This window comes from Monodelphis domestica, chromosome 7 (genome assembly GCF_027887165.1).
Source record: "Monodelphis domestica isolate mMonDom1 chromosome 7, mMonDom1.pri, whole genome shotgun sequence".
Lineage (NCBI taxonomy): Eukaryota > Metazoa > Chordata > Mammalia > Didelphimorphia > Didelphidae > Monodelphis > Monodelphis domestica.
This window is the reverse complement of record NC_077233.1, coordinates 52,273,163-52,292,465: the sequence shown is the minus strand read 5'-3', so window position 1 is coordinate 52,292,465 and position 19,303 is coordinate 52,273,163. Positions and strand designations below refer to the sequence as shown.

The following is a 19,303-nucleotide window of genomic DNA, read 5'->3' as shown; positions in this document are numbered from 1 at the left end:
TGTCCTGTTATGTTAATAGTGGCAAGCTCCTGCTGCCCTCCACAAAGCAACACTCCCCTCACCCCCATTACTGCCCTGTTTATACACACAGCACAGAGATCATGCAGCCCCTCAGAGGGCAGGAAAAGACTTTAATGGGGTGTGAGGTCACCAGGTTCAGAAAAGTCACAATGAGTGCAAGAGCGGAAGTGAGGGCAGGCAAAGGGGTGGGAGCATTGATTGGCAGGGGCGGCTACTAGGGACTTCTAGCAAGGGCAGTGATGGGCCCCCAGAAGGCAGATATTAACAGAGGTTCCCCTCCCCATGGAAGAACCTGCCTCTGTTCTGGGCTCCTGGGCCCAATGGGGGCCTTTCATTATACTTTACCCCTACCACAAGCCATCTTTAGGTAGCACCCCTCAGGCAGACCTCAGAAAGCCAAGAAGCCCCTGGGAAGAAAGGGAAAGGAAGAATAGTCTGAACTTCTCTTCCCTGCACATCTGGGGAGGGGAGGAGGAAGGCCACAGTCACCTTTTGGCTCCAGGCCCGCCCAGACCCACATCGACCAGTAAAGCAACTGGAGGTGGTTATGTTTGTTTAAAAAAAGACAAAAGGTTACAGTATCCTACAAGCACAGAGTTTTAAATTTCAAGACATTAAAAAAAAAACCTGTCCCAGCCCAGGGGACTGAACATGGATGGCCAGGTGGACCCACTGGGTTTGGCCTTGCAGGTCTACTGCTGTTTTTCTCTTCCAGATAGCAAGCTCTCCATCCCGGGCCTACATCCCCAACCCCTGCTCCTCCCCCTCGCCCCAGCATTCTTCAGAGCTCCACCAGGGCAGCTTTGCAGAGATAGGAGAGGATGAGAGAGGGAGAAGCCGAGAGATCCAGTCAGATGCTTTAAAACTGTGAAGAAAGCAAAGGTGAAAACTGGGATTAGGTGCAAGATCTCATGTCTTGATGTGTCACCTTTAATTCCTCCCACTTTTTTAGAATTCATCTAACTAACCCTCACCATTCCATTATGGTCTTCAAAGCTGAAAGAATTTCCCTCTTCCTTTCTATCTCCTGTTACCTAGTAGAGCTCCCCCCATTCCCACTAGATATGACTCATTCAGCAAGCATTTAAGTCATGCCCACCATGGGGGCTAAGTGACTAAGACTGGAAGGCCCACACTACTCCTTATTCCTCCTCAGCTCGGGGATCTCTGGGGAGACGTCTGGGAACTCCTAAGGGACCTTATATACAGCCTCTTAGTCTGGAGGAAAGAGAGGTCCAGGGCTTTGTGTTTATCGGTTATTCTAAATACTACCATCCAACTCTGATGCCTCATCATTCTGCAGCTGTATCCCTGGATTCTTGAAGGTTATGTTTCCTGTTCTGGCAAGTCCAATCTCAAGCTGGAAGGACTCTTGAGTACAGGTCTGCTGGCAAACAGTTACCTAAGGATTAGCCTAGCCTGGTCCAGAGATATGTTGCCAAAGGGCTAGCAAGTAGGCAATGAGCAAGGAATGGAGATTTCTATTAAGGGAAGGAGGGGTAGCTATCTGCATTGCCGAAAGAGGTGTCTACACTAATGAAATAACTTCTGATATTCTCCCATTCTCAATCTGTCTTTCTTTGTCCCCACCTGAATTTGGAAGGTCCTTTAGTCCCTAAAAAAGCTAGAGACTATTTCACCACACCCCACACCCTTTTCTTTGCTCTGCCCCAGTGCACATTAACAATGCTCGATACCATAGTGAATGTTAATGGCTGTTAACTGATATCTCCATCAATGTCCTCCAGCTAGATCTTTTCTGGGTATGGCTGCAGCCCTGGACCTTGAAACTGACACCAGTGGACTGTAAACTCTAGCAAGTTCTATTACCAAGTGGGGAAAAGCTTCAAAGAGCCAGTGACAATAATAGGTGTCATTCAACAAGCAGCTTAGTTTCGAGAGGCTTATTGTCACTAGAGGGCTGGCTATCAACCAGATTATTTTATTTTTTGCCATAGCAATTTAGTAGACTATCTAAGGTGTGGGATGGTTGTAAGTTGTATCAGTAAAGTGCCCACAAGGATAAGATGATGGATTCTAGAAATGCTGATACAGAATCCTTTTACTTTCAACCTGGGGCAATAGGTTCAATAGATGCTTATGTTAAGTACATAATGAATTCAAAGCATCCTCCACCTTTGATGTTAAGCTACCACATAACATCTTCTCAATTTAACTGGACTGTCCTTGAGGGCAGGGATTATTTTATACATTCTGGGCATCTAATACAGTGCCTTAAGTGCACACACTTCAACACCTATCAGTTGAATTAAGCTTCTCATCTCCAGAGGTGTGGTTATCTCATTTCTTTTCCACAGGTCTAATAAACCCCAGGAGAAGCTGCTAGTAACTCTCATGTTAGGAAATAGCACTTCTAGACAGGGTCTAGTCTTCCTAGGCATGATTTCATTATCAATAAATATTAAATGAAGTATCTGGTGATAAGTTCTGTGGCATGCACACGTGCACACCAGCTAAGTACTATTACACTATCTGGAAAGAGTCTTCCCTTACTCAAGGTTCCTATAACTAGAAAGAAATAGACAACTTTATGAGTAAATAAAAGAAATTAAAAACTGGCTGGAGAAATCAAGCTCAGTAAGCCTGAAAAAGAGAAGTCAGAAAGAAAATATGAAATTACTTCTAAGCTATGCAAACCAAGCAAAACTACCACCTACTGTCTCTTTGCACAACACTCAACCTAACTTTCCTAATGACAGATGTGAATGTGGCATAGATAAGAATTTCCTGCTTAGAACTTTGAGATGATAGAAACAGGTCTCCATGGGATGTCCTAAGAGATGGAAAAAGCACTCCATCTCTCAGAGATGGCCTCCAAAGATAGGTCTAAAGAGCAGCCTCAGATGCTCCTTCTAACACTAATTTTTCAGGAAAGAAATTCCATTTTCTAAGCATCATCTTTCTACTAAAAAAAGTTATTTGATTTCTATCCCAGCCTTATTGTTCCCTAAGGAAAAATGCAAATTCCTCAACATCCTAATTTTTTTAATAAACCTTTACCTTCTATCTCAGAATCAAGACTATATATTAGTTCCAAGACAGAAGAGTAGGAGTAAAGTAATTTGCCCAGGGTCACACAGCTAGGAAATGTCAGAGGCCACATTTGACCCCAGGACCTCCCATCTTGAGGCCCGGCTCTCTATCCACTAAGTCACCTAGCTGCCCCCATCCCTTACATTCTTGAGGAACTCCTCTGCCACAATACGAGCACGAGCATTGACCGACAGCTTCATTTCACTGATCTCCTTGTCAATCTCCTCCATGAAGTGGATCACAAAGTCCACCAGTTTGTGTTTGTACATTTGCTCTGTATGAAAGTTTGTGATCAGGAAACTGATATCATAACCCTGAGAAACAGAAAAAAAATTAGCAATTTAGTTGTGTTTGGCATCCCTCATTCTCACCTTGCACTTGGCCATGGGCAGCAGGGGCCTTTGCAGGCCATGTATCTTCCCTTATTCTATATTCTTTCCTTTAACCCCCACCTTTTTAGCAAAAAAAAAAAAAAAAAAAAAAAACAAAAAAAAACACCACCCTGAGAAAGAAAACACAAAAGCCCTATAAACACATATAGTCAAGCAAAATAAATTCTCACATTGGCCAAGTCCAAAAAAAAAAAGTCTCAATCATCACTCTAGGCTCAGAGGTGGGGAGCATTAAAGCCCTAATCTTCTCACATGCTATATTTATCTTTCACATATCTACCGTTTTGGAATTGTTAATGTACTAAATCCAAAGCTTCTCTACTTTTTTGTATGCATATCTATGGGATGGTTGGGTATAAGAAATTGGGATTTGGAGGAAAGAAGGAAATGCATGCTCAACCTGATTATGACATAATGGCAATCCTATATAATCTTTTTATCTAGCATTGATCTTATAAGAGTTATTTCACCTAGAAAGTTTTGAAGGATTTTCCCCCTTAAGTCCTATTTTTGGAACACCTGTTGCTCCATTTACCATAGAATCAATGGATTATAGAGATGCAAGTTTTTACAGATCTAGCCCATTCAAATTTTACAGAGAGGGAAACTGAGAAATACTGAGTCTATAGGGAAGAGTTTTAGATGTGGTTGCAGAAGAATTGGGCTATCCTGGGCAAGTCACACTCTCAAGTTTTTTGTTTTTTCATTTATACAACACTGGGGGTAAGACTAAATGAGTCCTAAGACCTAAGACCCCTTTCAGCTTTAAACCCTAAGATTACATGAAACCCAGAGATACAATGGAATCTGAAATCCCAAAACCTTGTCACTGGCAGTGCCACCACTGCTAGATAGAATGAGCAAAGTACTGAAGTAAGAATGCCGGGGTTTAGGTCTCCAGTAAATCTCTTACTAGTTAGTGGGGTACCTTGGGGCAATGCCAAAACCTCTCAAAAGTCTTAGTTTAATAAACTATAAAAGTGAGGAAAGGAATACCTTAAATGGTTGTGAAGATAGAATGAGATAGTGTATGAAATATAAATGAAAAATTTTATTATATTTCCCCAGCTAGATCAGATACTCTTAAGGTTAAAATTGTTATCGTATACTTCTTTGATTTACCCAAAGCTCTTGAGCTGGAAGAATGTCTCTCTCTAAGCCTTGACACCCTTCATTCTGAGTCAAAGAAAAAAAATTCACTGATTATTGCCTGGAGAAAGATTTCAAGATGGTAATCTCTGATCTTAAGCTCCCTACCACCAAGAGGGAGAGAGGTCTCAGGAAGCTTGTTCTCATGTGTCCCTAGGTCAGGGACAATCATCAATCCAGGAAGAATCTTGGAATGCATGAAATGAAATGCTGTCCCAGATACTATTCCTATCCTATCTGGAATCTCATGTGTAATGGAGACAGTTGGAAAAATAAGCACATCACAAAAATGAGACATATTTTGAATCTTGAAGATTCGTGGGATCCTGTCTGATTACACAGGCCAGCAGTTATTAATCTAGCAAAGTTCAATTACAAATACTGTTCCTGGTCAAGTGCTTCAGCTTCAGGTCTCTAGCTCACCTCCACAGGCTTCCTGCGCAAGATGAAGAAGTTCTCTGCTCTCATCATCATGAAGCGCATGAACTTGTGGCAAAGGATCTTCTCAATCTCATCAGCCTACAGCAACCAATAAAAAACAAACCAACAAGTTTCTACAAAGCTCAAGAGCACAAAAGGAGGATGTGATATTACAACTTCTGGTCCTCAGCAGCTCACACCCAATTAGGTCCCCATAGTTCAATAATATAGAGGCTGACTGTTCAGCTGCTGTTGTCCTGCAATGTCAATAAACTTAAGTTCTGGAAACCAAAAGAAAAAAATTCATCTTCTTTAAGAACAAGAAGAGTTAAGCAAGTTGGAGGGACCGTCTCCAATATCACATGAACAATATTATTGTAATGTTACATGGACGCAAAGGTTATTAGCCAGGGATCCATGAACTTGTCATTAATAGTTTTCATATCTGTATTTCAATATAACTGGTTTCCACTGCAACCCTCTATATTTTCCGCGTGAGGAGGAGGCTCCATTAGCTTCACTAGACTGCTCAAGGAGTCGTGATGCAATAAAGGTTAAGAACTCTCGCAATAACATGACCTATTCTCATTCCTAGGAATTGGTTTCAACGCCTTCCTCCAGATGGCATACACATATAGTGTGCTACTCTCTCATTCCACTAAAAATACACCTAAGGTCTGGCCCCAGAAAATAGGAAAGAGGACTGGGTCAGTGTACCATGCTGCTAAAATTTTTAGTACAGCTTAATGCATTAAAATATTTGAATTTGGGTTATCATTATAAATGGGCAGAGATTTACATATCATTTTATGTTTATAAAGTATGTTCAACTATTTCATTTGGTTTTCACAGGACCTCTTCGAGTAATATATTCTCATTTTATCCAAGGAACAACTGAAGCTCCTAGAACCATAACCTCTGTTTGTGACCTGTCCAAGTCCACACAACTCCTGGAAGACAGAACAGGCTCCCCTGTGACTCTTAACCTACTACTGGGACTCTCTGTTCATTATAGCCTGCAAAACCCAACAACCTGAAAAGATTCAATTTTCTACTTATTTCATGATGTGGAATCTTTTTTCCGCCACACTGACCATTTCCATAAAATAGTTAGGGTTAGGTCCCAGAAAGTAAGACTATCTTTTAAAACATCAATCTGTTTCATTTTACTAAGTTTTTTCCTAAACAATCTCTGGGATCTCAGTGCCATAAGTCCTCAGAGTGATCAGAATTTCAAACTATCAATTTCCCATTTTTAGCAGCTCTCAATTGTTAAACTTACCTGTTTCACAGCAATGCTGACTCTAACAGAGTTGATGGAACCCTCAATCAGAACCTTTTCCTTCTCATTCCTGCTGATGGTCACAGGTTGTAACAGGAGTTCTTTGCTACTCCTATAAATGCAATATCAAAGATTTCACTGTCATTGAGTGGATGGCATAATCCACAAAGGTCCTATAGTCACCAACCAAGATAAAGCCCAAGTTAGTGGGCATGTTCTAGCTAACTGCACAGATGCTTCAAAATAGGAACCAAAGACATCCTCTATCTATATATACTGATTCAGTAATAAGGACTGATCAGCGTGGAATATAGCCTAAGCCATTTAATTGTCAATCTAGTATTTTTGTACTCATCACTATTTCTTTAAGATCATGTCATCATGGTGGCCAAAAACTGGAAAACGAGGGGATGCCCATCAATTGGGGAATGGCTGAGCAAATTGTGGTATCTGTTGGTGATGAAATACTATTGTGCTAAAAGGAATAATAAAGTGGAGGAGTTCCATGGAGACTGGAACAACCTCCAGGAAGTGATGCAGAGCGAGAGGAGCAGAACCAGGAGAACATTGTACACAGAGACTAATACACTGTGGTATAATCGAACGTAATGGACGTCTCAATTAATTGCGCTGTAATGTCCCTGAACAATTTGCAGGGATCCAGGAGAAAAAAACACTATTCATAAGCAAAGGATAAACTATGGGAGTGGAAACACCGAGGAAAAGCAACTGCCTGAATACAGCGGTTGAGGGGACATGACAGAGGATAGACTCTAAATGAACACTCTAATGCAAATATTATCAACAAAGCGATGGGTTCAAATCAAGAAAACATCTAATGCCCAGTGGATTTACGCGTCGGCTATGGGGGGTGGGGGGGAGGAAAAGAAAATGATCTATGTCTTTAACAAATAATGCTTGGAAATGATCAAATAAAATATATTTTAAAAAAAAAAAGATCATGTCATCAATATACCCTTTCTCGGTCTATGGTAAAGAAAAAGAGGAAGTGGTAACTCAAGAGATCTATGAAATCCCTGAAATAACCACACAAGGTTCTCTACCCATATGTACTGCACCATCCTGGCATGTCCCAACTTTGAGGGGTTGACAGTCCTGCAGACTTGGACCTGCAATCTTCACTGGCTCTTGGCACTGGTTTTCAGGGTGCCCACCAGTTCCCACTAAGTGAGACCCAACATGCACCACTTCTTTCCTACCTGACTTCCACTTCTGGCTTGTTGTGCCTCTCCACAACTTGGGAGGAAAAATTCTCCAGGCAAAGTGCAGCCTGCAGCGTGGCCCGCACGGCACTAAGGTAGGGGCGGAGAGTGGCAGTCTATAGGGAAAAACATAAGGAATCAGATCTGGGTGCACTTATCACAAAAAGTAGGGATTTTTTTTCCAGTTACTCTTGCTAGGAAACAAACAGTACTGTTAGTTTGTCACTGGCTGACCTGAAGAGCTGTGCTAGCCATCCCACCCAGGTGACTGGAGCTGGAAAGGTGGCAATGTCTGTTTGGTGGGCTACCTGACCTTTGTAATCTGTGCTCTTCAGTCCCCAACCTCACCTTGGACCACTGCAGCAGCCTCTCATTTCCCAATGATAATTAGCTTCATGTAGTCCTACACACCTGACAAAGTGCTTTTAATTACACCCTGGAAGTGGGCATCACACACATCACTGAGGATTAGGAAATTAAAGCTGAGGTAAATGACTTGGTCAAGGTCACTCCGAGTTTGACAAGTGCAGGACTGGGATCCAACCCTGCTTTTTCATGCCTCCTTCCTTCTCTTGGATTCCTCCTCCGTGCCCACTTCCCCTTCCTTCTGTACCCTAGCTGCCCCTCCATGCTTCTCCCTTGTCTTCCCCATCCCTGTCAGTCCTTTCATCGTTCCCAACATCAATCCTTCGAATCTCTGCCCCTTTATTCTTCCCCATCGTTCATCCCATCCGGTTCCTGCTCCTCCTACCCCCAGATCCTCCTCTTCCTCCGCCGAACCCTCAACCCTCTCCTCCCCACCTAGCCCTTCATTCTCTCTGCACCCTTCTGCCAGGCCCCTCATTCGCTCTCCGTGCCTTTGCCCCTCTAACCCCCCCAGCCCCCTCAATCTCCTGGGCTCCTCCCCAGGGAGGCTGCCCTACTTCCTCCATCGGCCCCAGCTCTTCCCCAGCCCCCAGGACGTCTCGGTTCCCGCCCCGTCGAGGAGCTTTCGCCCTCCCAGTCCCTTCGGGGTCCCTGGGCGAACGCTCCCCATTTCTCACCATTGCTGGTGCTGGCTAGGCCGGAAAGCGGAAGTGCAGGAGTGCACAGGGTCCAGGGCGCCGTCTCTTCCGGGAGCCAGGTTCGAGCGCTACCACCGCTGCTCCGAGGGTAGGGGCAGCTGGAGCAGGAAAAACAAGTTGTTCTCCTTATTTCCCTGCATATCACATAAACCTCTTAGCAATGAGTCAGTAAACATTTTGAAATAATTGTCACAATGGTAAAAGCTCCCGCCGTGTCTGTCCTTCACTGCCGTTTCAGCATTCTTCTCCTGTATCCCCTTTTCTCCGACACATGGTACAGCCCAGTTCGCCGTTCTGACTCCATATTAGGACAGGGCCAGACACGGAATCGCCCCGCCCCTTCCGGTCCTGACCCCGCCCTCCCACGGTCTGTTACTGCCCTGGCCTGAGACGCTCCAGCTCCCCTGCCTCGCCCGAGAGTGGGCCCGGCCCCTTTGCACCACCCCCGGGCCGCAGTGGGCGGCTCCGCCCGTCCCCGCTGGGCCAGCGGTTACCTGCGCTCGAGGACCCCCGCCCGCCTCCCGCGAGGGACTGAGACCAGCCGGGCTCGCGCGCCTCGTGGATCCGGATAGAGCTCGGGCTGCGAAGGTGGAGGCGGGACCGGGGCGTGGGGAAGGGGCGATGACTTGGGGGACGAGGAGGGGAGGGGGCGGGGGGACCGAGGGGGCGTGAGGTGAGGACTGGGGAGGACTACTCTGGTAATGAGGTGGGGTGGGTTACACGGATTGAAGAGGGTCAGGGGGCGTGGGGAGGGGGCGGCGACTCAGGGAGCGAGGAGAGGCGGGGAGCTGAGAGGGCGTGTGGGGTGAGGACCGAGGACCACATTGGGATTGAGAGGGGTGTGGGGTTAAGGAGCGTGGGGAGGGGGGACAACACAAGAAGTGAAGAGGGGCATGGGAGGATGATCAGACAGGAGGAATGAGGAGGGGTGGGCAGGGAGGCCGTAGGGGAGGAAAATGCGGTGAGTGAAGAGATTGGTGAGAGAGCTAGGGAATGTGGAAGTTTGGGGAAGGACGGGCTATAATGTGAGGGAGTGAAAGGGCATGGGATGAAGGAATGGGGTAAGGTAATGAGGGGAGACAAGTGGGAGCCTCATGGGGAACCACCTAGGGGGTAAGATAATCTGAGAATGGTGGTAGAGGTGATGGACTTTGTGGCACCATTAGTAAGAAGAAGGCAGACTTAAAGGAGAATAAACAGGCAGATTTAGGAGAGGGAATCTTTGGGGAAGATCATTGAGAATTAAGAGCAGATGGGAAGAGTGGTGAGAGGGTAGATCTGTCCTGAATCCATACACCTTTCTTTAGTCTCTTCCAAGATCCTCTCTCTTCCATAGGGTTTCAGGTTCCTTCTTTGTCCTCTTACCCTCTCCTCAGTATTCTTTAAACAAATGAATGAACACTATTAAGTACATGCTAGTGCCAACATCATCAAGCCAACAAGCAAATCCTTGTTATTAAGCAGTTACTATTTCTAGGCCTGTGCTTAAGTGGTGGAGATACAAAATAGAAAGGAAGTCCCTGACCTCAAGGAACTTGCACTATAATGGGGAAAGAAGACCTTGGGACTGGTAGTGGAAATTCAGAATGTAGCCTGAAGAAGAATGAGACTGGGTTGGCCTGGACAATCCTCCTTAAATGGAAGTTCAATGAGGAACCATCCAGTCACAGGGAGAGGCATCAGGAACCAAGGGTAGTTGGTGTGAGTTCTAGGACTGGAATGAGCCTTTAGGTTGGGGTATCATGAAGGAAGTCCAGCATGGAGAGGATGAGAGTAACAAGACAGTTCCTGCTCTCAAGATGCTTACATTCTAATTGGGGGAGTTAACAAACATGGTAAAGAAGGAAAAGAGTTTGTGTCTGAAGAGGCAAGTTGTATATAGTCAGTTGATGAGTCTGTACCAGAAGCAGTGGTTGGTTTGAATACTGTGCCAAAGGTAGGTGGGTGAGAAGGAGGGTAAGGAATGGCAGGCAGAAGTAAAGATGGATGGAAGGCTGAATAGTTTCTGATGCCTGTTAGTAGATACAGGGCTCAAGAAGACTAGTTTGTACTTATTCAGTCACTAGTCCTAAGGACTGGGCCCAAATACAGAAGCACCAATAACAGTGTCCTCTTGGGCTGCGATGAGGCTCACTTCTCTATACTTTCTTCGTGATAATATCAGCTACTATAAATTCAACTATCATCTCTCTCATCTCTTAGGAAAAGGGTTTTCTTTATTTTCCTTACTTATAATTGCTTCCTGCCCCAAATTACTTTGTATTTATTTAACATGCATTTTTTGTATTTATCTGTATACATATTATTTCCCCTTAGGAGGATGCAGCTGCCCTCCCAATTTCATGGCCTAGTGCAGTGAAGTCTAACCTTTTAGAGATGGAGTGCTTGGTCCTGCCCTCATCCCCCCACCCCCCTAGAGATGGCATGCTGTGCCCCTGCCCCTCCACACACAGGGGAGGTGGGAAGGACTCCTATTGGGCTGCTGGGCAGAGGGGAGGGTGATGTGAAAAAATGTCATCTGCCTTTTTAGTAATGAACTGGGGGTGGGGGTGGGGTAGCAGAGTGCTCTGTGTGCCATCTTTGGCACTTATACCATAGGTTTGCCATCATTGGCCTAGTGAAAAGAGTTATCACTATACTGGAGTTGGGTGGATCTGGGGTCATATCTTTGCTCAGACACTAGTTGTATAACCCTAGATACTTAACTGAACTACTATATATCTTAGTTTTCTCTGAAAAATGAGAGGGCAAAAAAAGGATCAGATTCTGTGTCCTCTAAGGTTCTTTCCAACTCTAAATCTGTAATCCTTTGAAATCTAGTCATCCTCTTTTGAGACAACCCTGTCTCACTAGTCATCTGTCAGACATCATCTTCAAAATGGCCTGTAGTCACTTCACACTCAGCATGTCTAAAATAGAACTTATTAGTTTTCTTCTTAGACCTATCCCCCCTACTCCCTTCCCTATTCCTGATGAATGTTCTGTCTACTAGGCCAGCCTTGGCACTAGTGCAGATCAGGCACTGGGGAGCTGCTCCATTCCCCCTCTTCCTAGCACCCAAGGACATTTTTTGTATGCCTCACCCTTCTGTCCAGCCTCCTAAAGCAAGCACTTTCTCCCTCAGCTCTCTCCAGTAATGCAGGGACTCACTGGTAGATTGAATTTGCCCTCTGGGCCCTCAAACTCACAGGTTCTCCAATGCTGCACTAGGCCATACTGCCTCTCAGTTTGTCAGTTGCAGTCAAAGGCAGCTGCATCCTACTGAGGGGAAACAATACTTATATAAATAAGAACAAAACTCAATATTCTTCTCATTATCCAGGTTCAAAGCCTTTGACTCATTCTCAACTCCTCACTCTCTCACATCCCATGTTCAACCAATTGCCAAATACTTGATAACATTTTCAAATCTGTCCCTTTGAATTTATTCACACCCCCTTTACCATGCTCAGAAAACTTATGTGGCTCCCTATTGCCTCTAGGATAAAAGACTTCTCCGTTTGGCATTTACACTTCTCCACATTATGACTCCAGCCCAACTTTCCAGGTTAATTATTCTTCCTCTATCACTCTGCATCCCAGCCAAACTAGTCCACTTGCCTACTCACTTCTTCCATTTTGTCCTTATGTCTTTATAAAGACTGTCCTGATCATCTCCAAAGTTCAGCTTAAATGCCAACTCCTACAAAAATTTTTATGGATTTCCCCCAGTTACTCTCTCTCCCAAATTAATTTGTATTTATGTTGTATGATTTTAGGACTTATTTACAATATAGTTTCCCCTTAGTATCATATAAACTCCTCAAAGTCAAAGACTATTTTCTTTTTGTCTTTGGAGTTATGTTACTTAGCACTGTGCCTGGTATATAATAGGTGCTTGATGAGTGCTTATGAATTAAATGAGGAAAAAGAAGAATTAAAAAGATAAAAGAAGGGAGAAATTTAGGGGTTGTGGGAGGGGGAACAACTTATGATATAGAATAAGATCAAGAGCCCAGTGGGAGACATAGCTGATGATTGTAGAGGGATGGGTAGAATTAGGGTTGATTTTGGAAAAAAGAGATTGAATGAGAGAGAAAAGTGACATCCTAAGAGTGGGGATAATTACTGTTTACATTTAAGTTAAGCCATCCCAATACCCTGGCCACATTTGAGGGCCAACCTCCCTATATAGACCCTCCTATTCCACACAACCTCCCAATTCTTGTAAATTGATTGTTTTCTTCTCTAGCCCTATAGAGCATACAAGGGCCATGAGTGAGCTAAAGGACTGCCCACTGCAGTTCCATGACTTCAAGTCAGTGGACCACTTGAAGGTATGTCCCCGATATACAGCGGTGCTGGCCCGCTCAGAAGATGATGGCATTGGCATTGAGGAGCTTGACACTCTACAGCTGGAGCTGGAGACACTGCTTTCTTCAGCCAGCCGACGTCTTCGGGTGCTAGAGGCTGAGACCCAGGTGACTCCCTCCTTTAACTTGTTCCCATCCTAACTATAGGGTAGAAGGAGAAATGAGGAGAATGCATATTGGATAATGAGGCCAAGTATGAATGGAATAGGCAGACGTCATTATACATAGGTACACAGTGACACCAAAATTACTGCTCTGAGTACTGGAGGAAGGAAGTGCTTTTGTAGCCTGGGAAGACTGCCTAGAAAGTGATAACTTCAATCACAGCTGAATATTTGAGTTATAGTTCACATTAGGAGTTTAGCACCAGCCTATTTTTTTGTGGACTTATATCCCTTGAGTTCTAAATTTTCCTTGGGTGAAAGTGATTCCATTGGCTTCCTTCTTTCCCTCAATAACTGTCTATCTGTCTTTCAGATCCTGACTGACTGGCAGGATAAGAAAGGTGACCGTCGATTCCTAAAGCTGGGCCGGGACCATGAACTAGGAGCCCCTGCAAAACATGGCAAGCCCAAAAAACAGAAGTTGGAAGGGAAGGCAGGTCATGGGCCAGGTCCTGGCCCTGGCCGGCCCAAGTCCAAGAACCTCCAGTCCAAGATTCAGGAATATGAGTTCACAGATGACCCCATTGATGTGCCCCGGATTCCCAAGAATGATGCTCCTAACAGGTGCAGGGCTGGGAGAAGTTGAGGGAAATGGGTTATCAAAAATTGGGAGGGAACCCAGGGGGGATTCTGTTCTTCTGGGGGCTGTCATTGTTCTCTGTGATAAGCATGTAGAATGGGACCACCCATCTAGCAGATACTTAATACAGTGGCTGATAATAGGCGAGGGGACTGTCTGTGCTCAGGGCCAGGCTCTGCTCCCAGGTTCTGGGCTTCCGTGGAACCGTACTGTGCTGACATCACCAGTGAGGAAGTACGAACGCTGGAAGAGCTGCTGAAGCCCCCAGAAGATGAGGCTGAGCATTACAAGGTAGACCCTTCTGAGCACCGCCCCTTGTCAGACCCTGTTTTGGGCAGGGAGTATTAAGGATTGATGGAAACATTTAGTCTGAAGCTTAGACCACCTCAAGCTCTGGTTCTGAAACACACAGAAATAGTTACAATTGAATAAGGAAGGAAAAAAGATGCAAAACAGGTTCTTTGGTTTGACTGGTCTTTATCTTATTGAGGTTGGTTGCTTCCTTTTTTTCATACAGATCCCACCTCTGGGGAAGCACTATTCCCAGCGTTGGGCCCAGGAGGATTTACTGGAAGAACAGAAAGATGGAGCCCGAGCAGCAGCTGTAGCTGACAAGAAGAAAGGCATTATGGGACCACTGACAGAACTGGACACCAAAGGTACTCTTCTGTGTCTAATGGGGTCACCTTTTTCCTCCTGATCATCCCTGTGAGACCCAAGGAAAATGTCTAAGCTGTGTTCTACAACCCACTTGCCCTCTTTATATCCTCTGCCCATCTCTGGTTCCAGATGTGGATGCACTGCTTAAGAAATCAGAGGCCCAGCACGAGCAGCCTGAAGATGGATGTCCCTTTGGCCCTCTGACTCAACGACTCCTACAGGCTTTGGTGGAGGTAAGGATTTAAATTCTTAGGGTGCCCAAGATCTTGTAGTTCAGGGAACTCAGAATAGGACTAAAGCAGTTTTACAGAAGAATCTCTAGCTTTAAATAAGAGGACTTGGTTTCTAATGTTGCCTGTGGGACTTTTGGCAAGTAACTTAGTTGTTCTAGGTTTTAGTTTTTCTTCATCCGTGAAATTAGGGGGTTAGACTAGTTGACTTTTAAGGTTCCTTCCAGTACTAAATCTGTGTTCCTAAAGATTCAACCTGTGTAGAACCCTTTATCATGGGGGTAAATAGCCATGGAATGTTAGAAAAAAAATTAAGGTGTTCCTGTTCTCTGAGAGCTTGTGGGAGGGGGAGGGATACAGAATAGACACCTAAGAAAAACTTAAGAAACTTATTCAGACCATAGTTGGCTGTATTTTTCATTCATAAATTCTAGGGGAGAAGGTGTTTGCCACAGTCATTGTAGTGGCTAGAACACTTGGTCTTAGACAAGATTAGGGTTTGTGAGGGAGAAAAGATATGATTTGATTGAAAGAAGAATATTTCAGCTTTATGTTGAAGGGCTGACCTTTCAGCCTGGGAAGTAGGGAAAGGAAGACTTTTATAGGAATAGAGTTGAGTTTGAGTCAAAGCAGTTGTCTTGCTTTATGGCCTTCTAGGAAAACATTATCTCCCCGATGGAAGATTCCCCTATCCCAGATGTGTCTGGCAAAGAGTCTGGAGCTGATGGTGCCAGTACCTCCCCTAGAAATCAGAACAAGCCATTCAGGTGAGTAGTGCTCCCCCCTCCTCACCCATTTTCACCCCATTCCTTCTCAGTCTCTGCTCATTCTTCTAACTGAGGGTCAACTGACTCTTCTGGGTCTCTGACTTCAAATGGGGAGGCCTCTAGGGAAGAGGGGTAAGAGATGAGAGTCCTGGGATGGTCTCAGTAGCTGCTGAAGCAGTTCTATTTTCTACAGAACTGGATACTCTACCAAGCTTGTCCTTTGATGGGAGAGAGGGTGGTGGCATGATGTGAAGCTTAGGGGACACTGACCATCTGACCCATCCACAGTGTCCCCCATACCAAGTCTCTGGAGGGACGAATAAAAGAGGAGTTGATAGCTCAGGGCCTGCTGGAGTCTGAGGACAGGCCTGCTGAGGACTCAGAGGATGAAGTCCTTGCTGAGCTGAGGAAGCGGCAGGCTGAACTGAAGGCACTCAGTGCTCACAACCGAACCAAGAAGCATGATCTTCTGAGGTGGGTATGAGCACAGATAGGGACTGGGAACTACAGCTTTGGGTAGTCAGTCCCCTGTCTTGCTGGACTCTGGATGATGCCATTCCTGAATTTTAGTGCCACTCACATCAATGGGGTCATCTCTAAAGTAAAAAAAAAAGTAAGCAGCTATTATTGGGCCCTCTAAAGTCTTTCTGTATTGCCTCATTATGGCGTGACAGTGACACTAAGTTCTTGAAGTCAGTGCCATTGGAGCACAAGTCATGGTGTGGATACCACAAAGTTGGAAAGGCTTTGAGAGGCAGGAACTCTCACCCAGTTAAGTGCATAGGAGCTCCTCCTTAGAGACTGATAGCCATCAGGTGATGAAGTTTTTGCCATACCAGTTCTGCAAAGGTGTATCCTCATCAGTGGGAATGGCCACACATGTGGAATCATTAATATTTGAGGTGTTTTGGGGTACCCATTGAGTAGTGCCCAACTGCATACTGCATGCTTTAAAGAAGCATGATGGGGCAGATTCATAGTCAATCCACCTAATAATATATTAGGGCACGAAGGGATAATGTTGTGGGAGAAATCCTGGAATGTTAGAGTTAGAAGGATTTTAGACAATCTGGTCCAAACCCTCATTTAAAAAAATATTTTATTGATGTCTTTTGTTGTTACATCACAGTCATTTATAAATATACCTCTTTTCTCTGCCTTAGTGACCTTCAGAGAAAAAAAGTTAAGCAAAAGCTAACACATGACCTCAACTTACAGTATTTTATCCCACTCATTTTTTATTGTGATCAATAATCAAAATATTTCAAGACACAGAAGAACAGAGAAGAGAACTGTTCAAGAAACTATAGACTTCTGCCATGTAGAATTTAAAAAAAAAATGAGCTTAATATGTTAGTAACAAATGGCTTAGTACAGCTTTTTTGCATCTCCCTCACTTCTCTCTGTACATCTCATCTCTCTTATTAATCATAGGAGGAAACTGAGGTCCAAAGACAAATGACTTGCCTAATGTTCCAAGGCTAATTAAAGTCAAAGTCTAGGCCAGAATTTTAACCTCCTCTAGAAAACAAGTGGCCTTTAATAGCCCATTTAGAGAAGTGACCAGGCTGCAAGTTCCTTGAGAGGAGGGACTGGAGTTTCCCCTCCTTTGGCATCCCCTGGGACATTTAGCAGAGGAGTAGTTCATGTAATAAATACACAAAGATTTACTTGGCTGAAAAAAAAAAAAAGGCTTTTCTCCTCTCAAGTATTTCCAGGCTAAGCAAGGAATAGAAGATGAAATAGTGTTCTTAACCTAGAGTCTGTGAACTTTTTTTTGTTTTAATGTTTTGATAACTTTAAATATAATTGGCTTCCTTTGATAGTACTTTGTATTATATTTTTATGCTATTAAAAAAACATTCTGAGAAGGGATCCATAGGTTTCTCTAGACTGCCTATGTGACTAGAAAATTGGTTAAGACATGCTTTATGGTGAAGTCCAGGGCTCTAGGCAGATTCTTGAGATGTTTTGGAATTGTGTTGTTTTGAAATTAGGCAATTAGAAATGTTGACTAGAACATTTTTTTAAAAGATTCTTGGTTTTTGTTTTGTTTTTTGACTGGAATGGGACATGGAGAGCTCAGCTGTGGGATGGTGACCAAACTAGGGGTTCAGAGTGGGAAAGTGTTCTAGAAGATGGAAGTTAGTTGGGATTTTGAAGGAACAGAAGAGTTGGCCATGCTCTCTGAATTAGTTAGGATTGAACAAGTATGGTGGTCTTTTTAGGTTAGCAAAAGAAGAAGTGAATCGTCAAGAGCTGAGGCAGCGGGTACGCATGGCAGACAACGAGGTCATGGATGCCTTCCGGAAGATCATGGCTGCCCGGCAGAAGAAGAGGACTCCCACCAAGAAGGAAAAAGACCAGGCCTGGAAAACACTGAAGGAGCGGGAGAGCATCCTTAAACTTCTGGATGGATAGCTAGGCTGGGCCTCTCTGTTCCTGCCCTGCCTCTTAGTTCTTCCATCTCCCAAACCTTAATGCTTAGAAGAATGGGAAGACCCCAGTCCCTTTCTCTGGCAGAATGGGTGGGAGTTGCTGTATATTTGCTGCCTCTCCACTGGACTTTTTTAGACAATACCTCTGCCAGGGAGCCAGAGGAGCGGGCTGGAGCTGGCCCTAGACTGTGCTTGACGAATTCTAATGAGAGATTGGTGACTTGGGCCAGGCTTCACTTTTCCCCTGGACCTGGCTGTTGTCCCTTCTTCCCCCTCTTTTCTTCTAAGAACTTTTCCCCTGTGTTTTTCTAAGGTGTAAACTTTAGAGTAAACAGACTGCTCTGGTTTTTAAGAAAATAATCCAAGTCCCAGTGTCATCTCTTGGAGTAGAGAGAAGGAACCAGAGTGGGATTACTGGGATTAGGAGGTGACAGTGAGAGAGAGGTCATCTCTCCCTTTAAGCCTGAAGTGTGAACCTGGAGAGGGATGGTTGGGAAAATAAAGGACCCAGAGTCTCCCGGATGTGAGCATCTGCCATACCCCTTGCTATACTTAGGTACTCTGGAATACAAAAGAAGGAGAAAACATGGTCCATGTCCTATGAGAAATTCTCCATATTTGGAGGAAAAAAAGACTTAATTGTGTGAAAAGTTAGAGAACAATACAGGGCAGACTACAATGAGGTCCTTATTGGATATAGCCTAGAAGTGCTAGGGAAATCAGAGGAGAAAAGGTGGGCTGAAATGAGCCTGGTCTCAGAGAATGAATATTAAATGGGGAGGATCCTCCCAACAAAGAAAGTGTCAGAAATAAATCTTATCCATTCAGATGGCTGAAGAGGAGTCTACTATTCTCAGAGGTAGGAATTCTGGACTTAGAACTATCCCTTTCTGCTTGAAGGTTCACCTCTGCCAGAAATCCCTCTCTATTGTCACAGTAGGGGATGGGGGAGGGAGAAGGGGAGGGGGAAGTGGAAATCCCCCAAATGCAATAGGAAGGACTTCCTTCATTGGCAAGGCACTTCAAGGAGGGGTTGGTATATTCCCAGTTAGAACTGGAATGGATTTTCCCAAAGAAACAGTGGGAAACTCCTGTAGCATGGCTATTTTCTGTTTAAGTAGGTTTTTGAGAACCTCCTTGGGAACCTAAACATTTATAACATTGTTTCTGTGGAGAAACTCCCATGTTCCAAACTAGTTAACAAATGAACATAGCGTGTTTGTTAATTGGGGGAGGCCTTGAATGGCAAACATTCCCTTGGATAGGGAAGATGGGCTAAGAGTAGGCTGATCTCCCACTGCCTCATGGGGACATTTTTAGAAGGTGCTTTGTAGACCTTAAAGCACCATATAAATGTCAGCTATTATTGCTGAACTAAATCTTACTGCTGTCCTGGTTCCCCATTCTAAGGATGACTAAAGGAAGGAAGGACAGCTTAGTACATACTAAGGCCTCACTGACCCCTGCCAAACAGCAGACAAGCAGCAGAAGGTCATGGGCTTTCCAA

At 44.5% G+C, this 19,303-nt stretch overlaps 2 protein-coding genes across 8 annotated transcripts; one reads left to right on the top strand and one right to left on the bottom strand.

Annotated features, from left to right (window-relative positions):
* Positions 1–99: 99 nt before the first annotated feature.
* On the bottom strand, positions 100–9,190 carry ARPC4 (actin related protein 2/3 complex subunit 4). 2 transcript variants are annotated; one of them, XM_056804621.1, is made up of 7 exons: positions 9,100–9,190; positions 8,585–8,703; positions 7,539–7,657; positions 6,319–6,430; positions 5,040–5,135; positions 3,219–3,389; positions 100–886 (listed from the first exon to the last, which is right to left on the bottom strand). In XM_056804621.1, the coding sequence occupies exons 2-7, from the start codon at positions 8,585–8,587 to the stop codon at positions 881–883; spliced, it is 507 nt and encodes a 168-aa protein (XP_056660599.1). In that variant the 5' UTR covers positions 8,588–8,703; positions 9,100–9,190; the 3' UTR covers positions 100–880. The 2 variants fall into 2 exon arrangements, with proteins under 2 accessions (XP_056660599.1, XP_007500260.1); XM_007500198.2 differs by lacking the exon at positions 9,100–9,190 and having other exon boundaries at positions 8,585–8,719.
* TADA3 (transcriptional adaptor 3) lies at positions 9,054–18,156 on the top strand. 6 transcript variants are annotated; one of them, XM_056804613.1, is made up of 10 exons: positions 9,064–9,193; positions 12,088–12,152; positions 12,837–13,065; positions 13,435–13,685; positions 13,887–13,992; positions 14,219–14,360; positions 14,491–14,594; positions 15,249–15,358; positions 15,647–15,832; positions 17,587–18,156. In XM_056804613.1, the coding sequence occupies exons 2-10, from the start codon at positions 12,130–12,132 to the stop codon at positions 17,777–17,779; spliced, it is 1,344 nt and encodes a 447-aa protein (XP_056660591.1). In that variant the 5' UTR covers positions 9,064–9,193; positions 12,088–12,129; the 3' UTR covers positions 17,780–18,156. The 6 variants fall into 6 exon arrangements, with proteins under 6 accessions (XP_056660594.1, XP_056660592.1, XP_056660595.1 ...); XM_056804612.1 differs by having other exon boundaries at positions 13,845–13,992; XM_056804616.1 differs by lacking the exon at positions 12,088–12,152 and having other exon boundaries at positions 9,054–9,193.
* Positions 18,157–19,303: the final 1,147 nt, after the last annotated feature.

Excerpts from the sequence above, each read along its gene's own strand:
- ARPC4 (XM_056804621.1), bottom strand. Across the intron at positions 6,431-7,538 it reads AAGCCAGAAGTGGAAGTCAG|GAGTAGCAAAGAACTCCTGT; the intron begins GTAGGAAAGAAG and ends TTGCATTTATAG. Across the intron at positions 3,390-5,039 it reads TGCGCAGGAAGCCTGTGGAG|GGTTATGATATCAGTTTCCT; the intron begins GTGAGCTAGAGA and ends TCTGTTTCTCAG.
- TADA3 (XM_056804612.1), top strand. The coding sequence starts at position 12,130 with ATGACTCCAGCCCAACTTTCCAG. Across the intron at positions 13,993-14,218 it reads ATGAGGCTGAGCATTACAAG|ATCCCACCTCTGGGGAAGCA; the intron begins GTAGACCCTTCT and ends TTTTTCATACAG. Across the intron at positions 15,359-15,646 it reads AATCAGAACAAGCCATTCAG|TGTCCCCCATACCAAGTCTC; the intron begins GTGAGTAGTGCT and ends ACCCATCCACAG.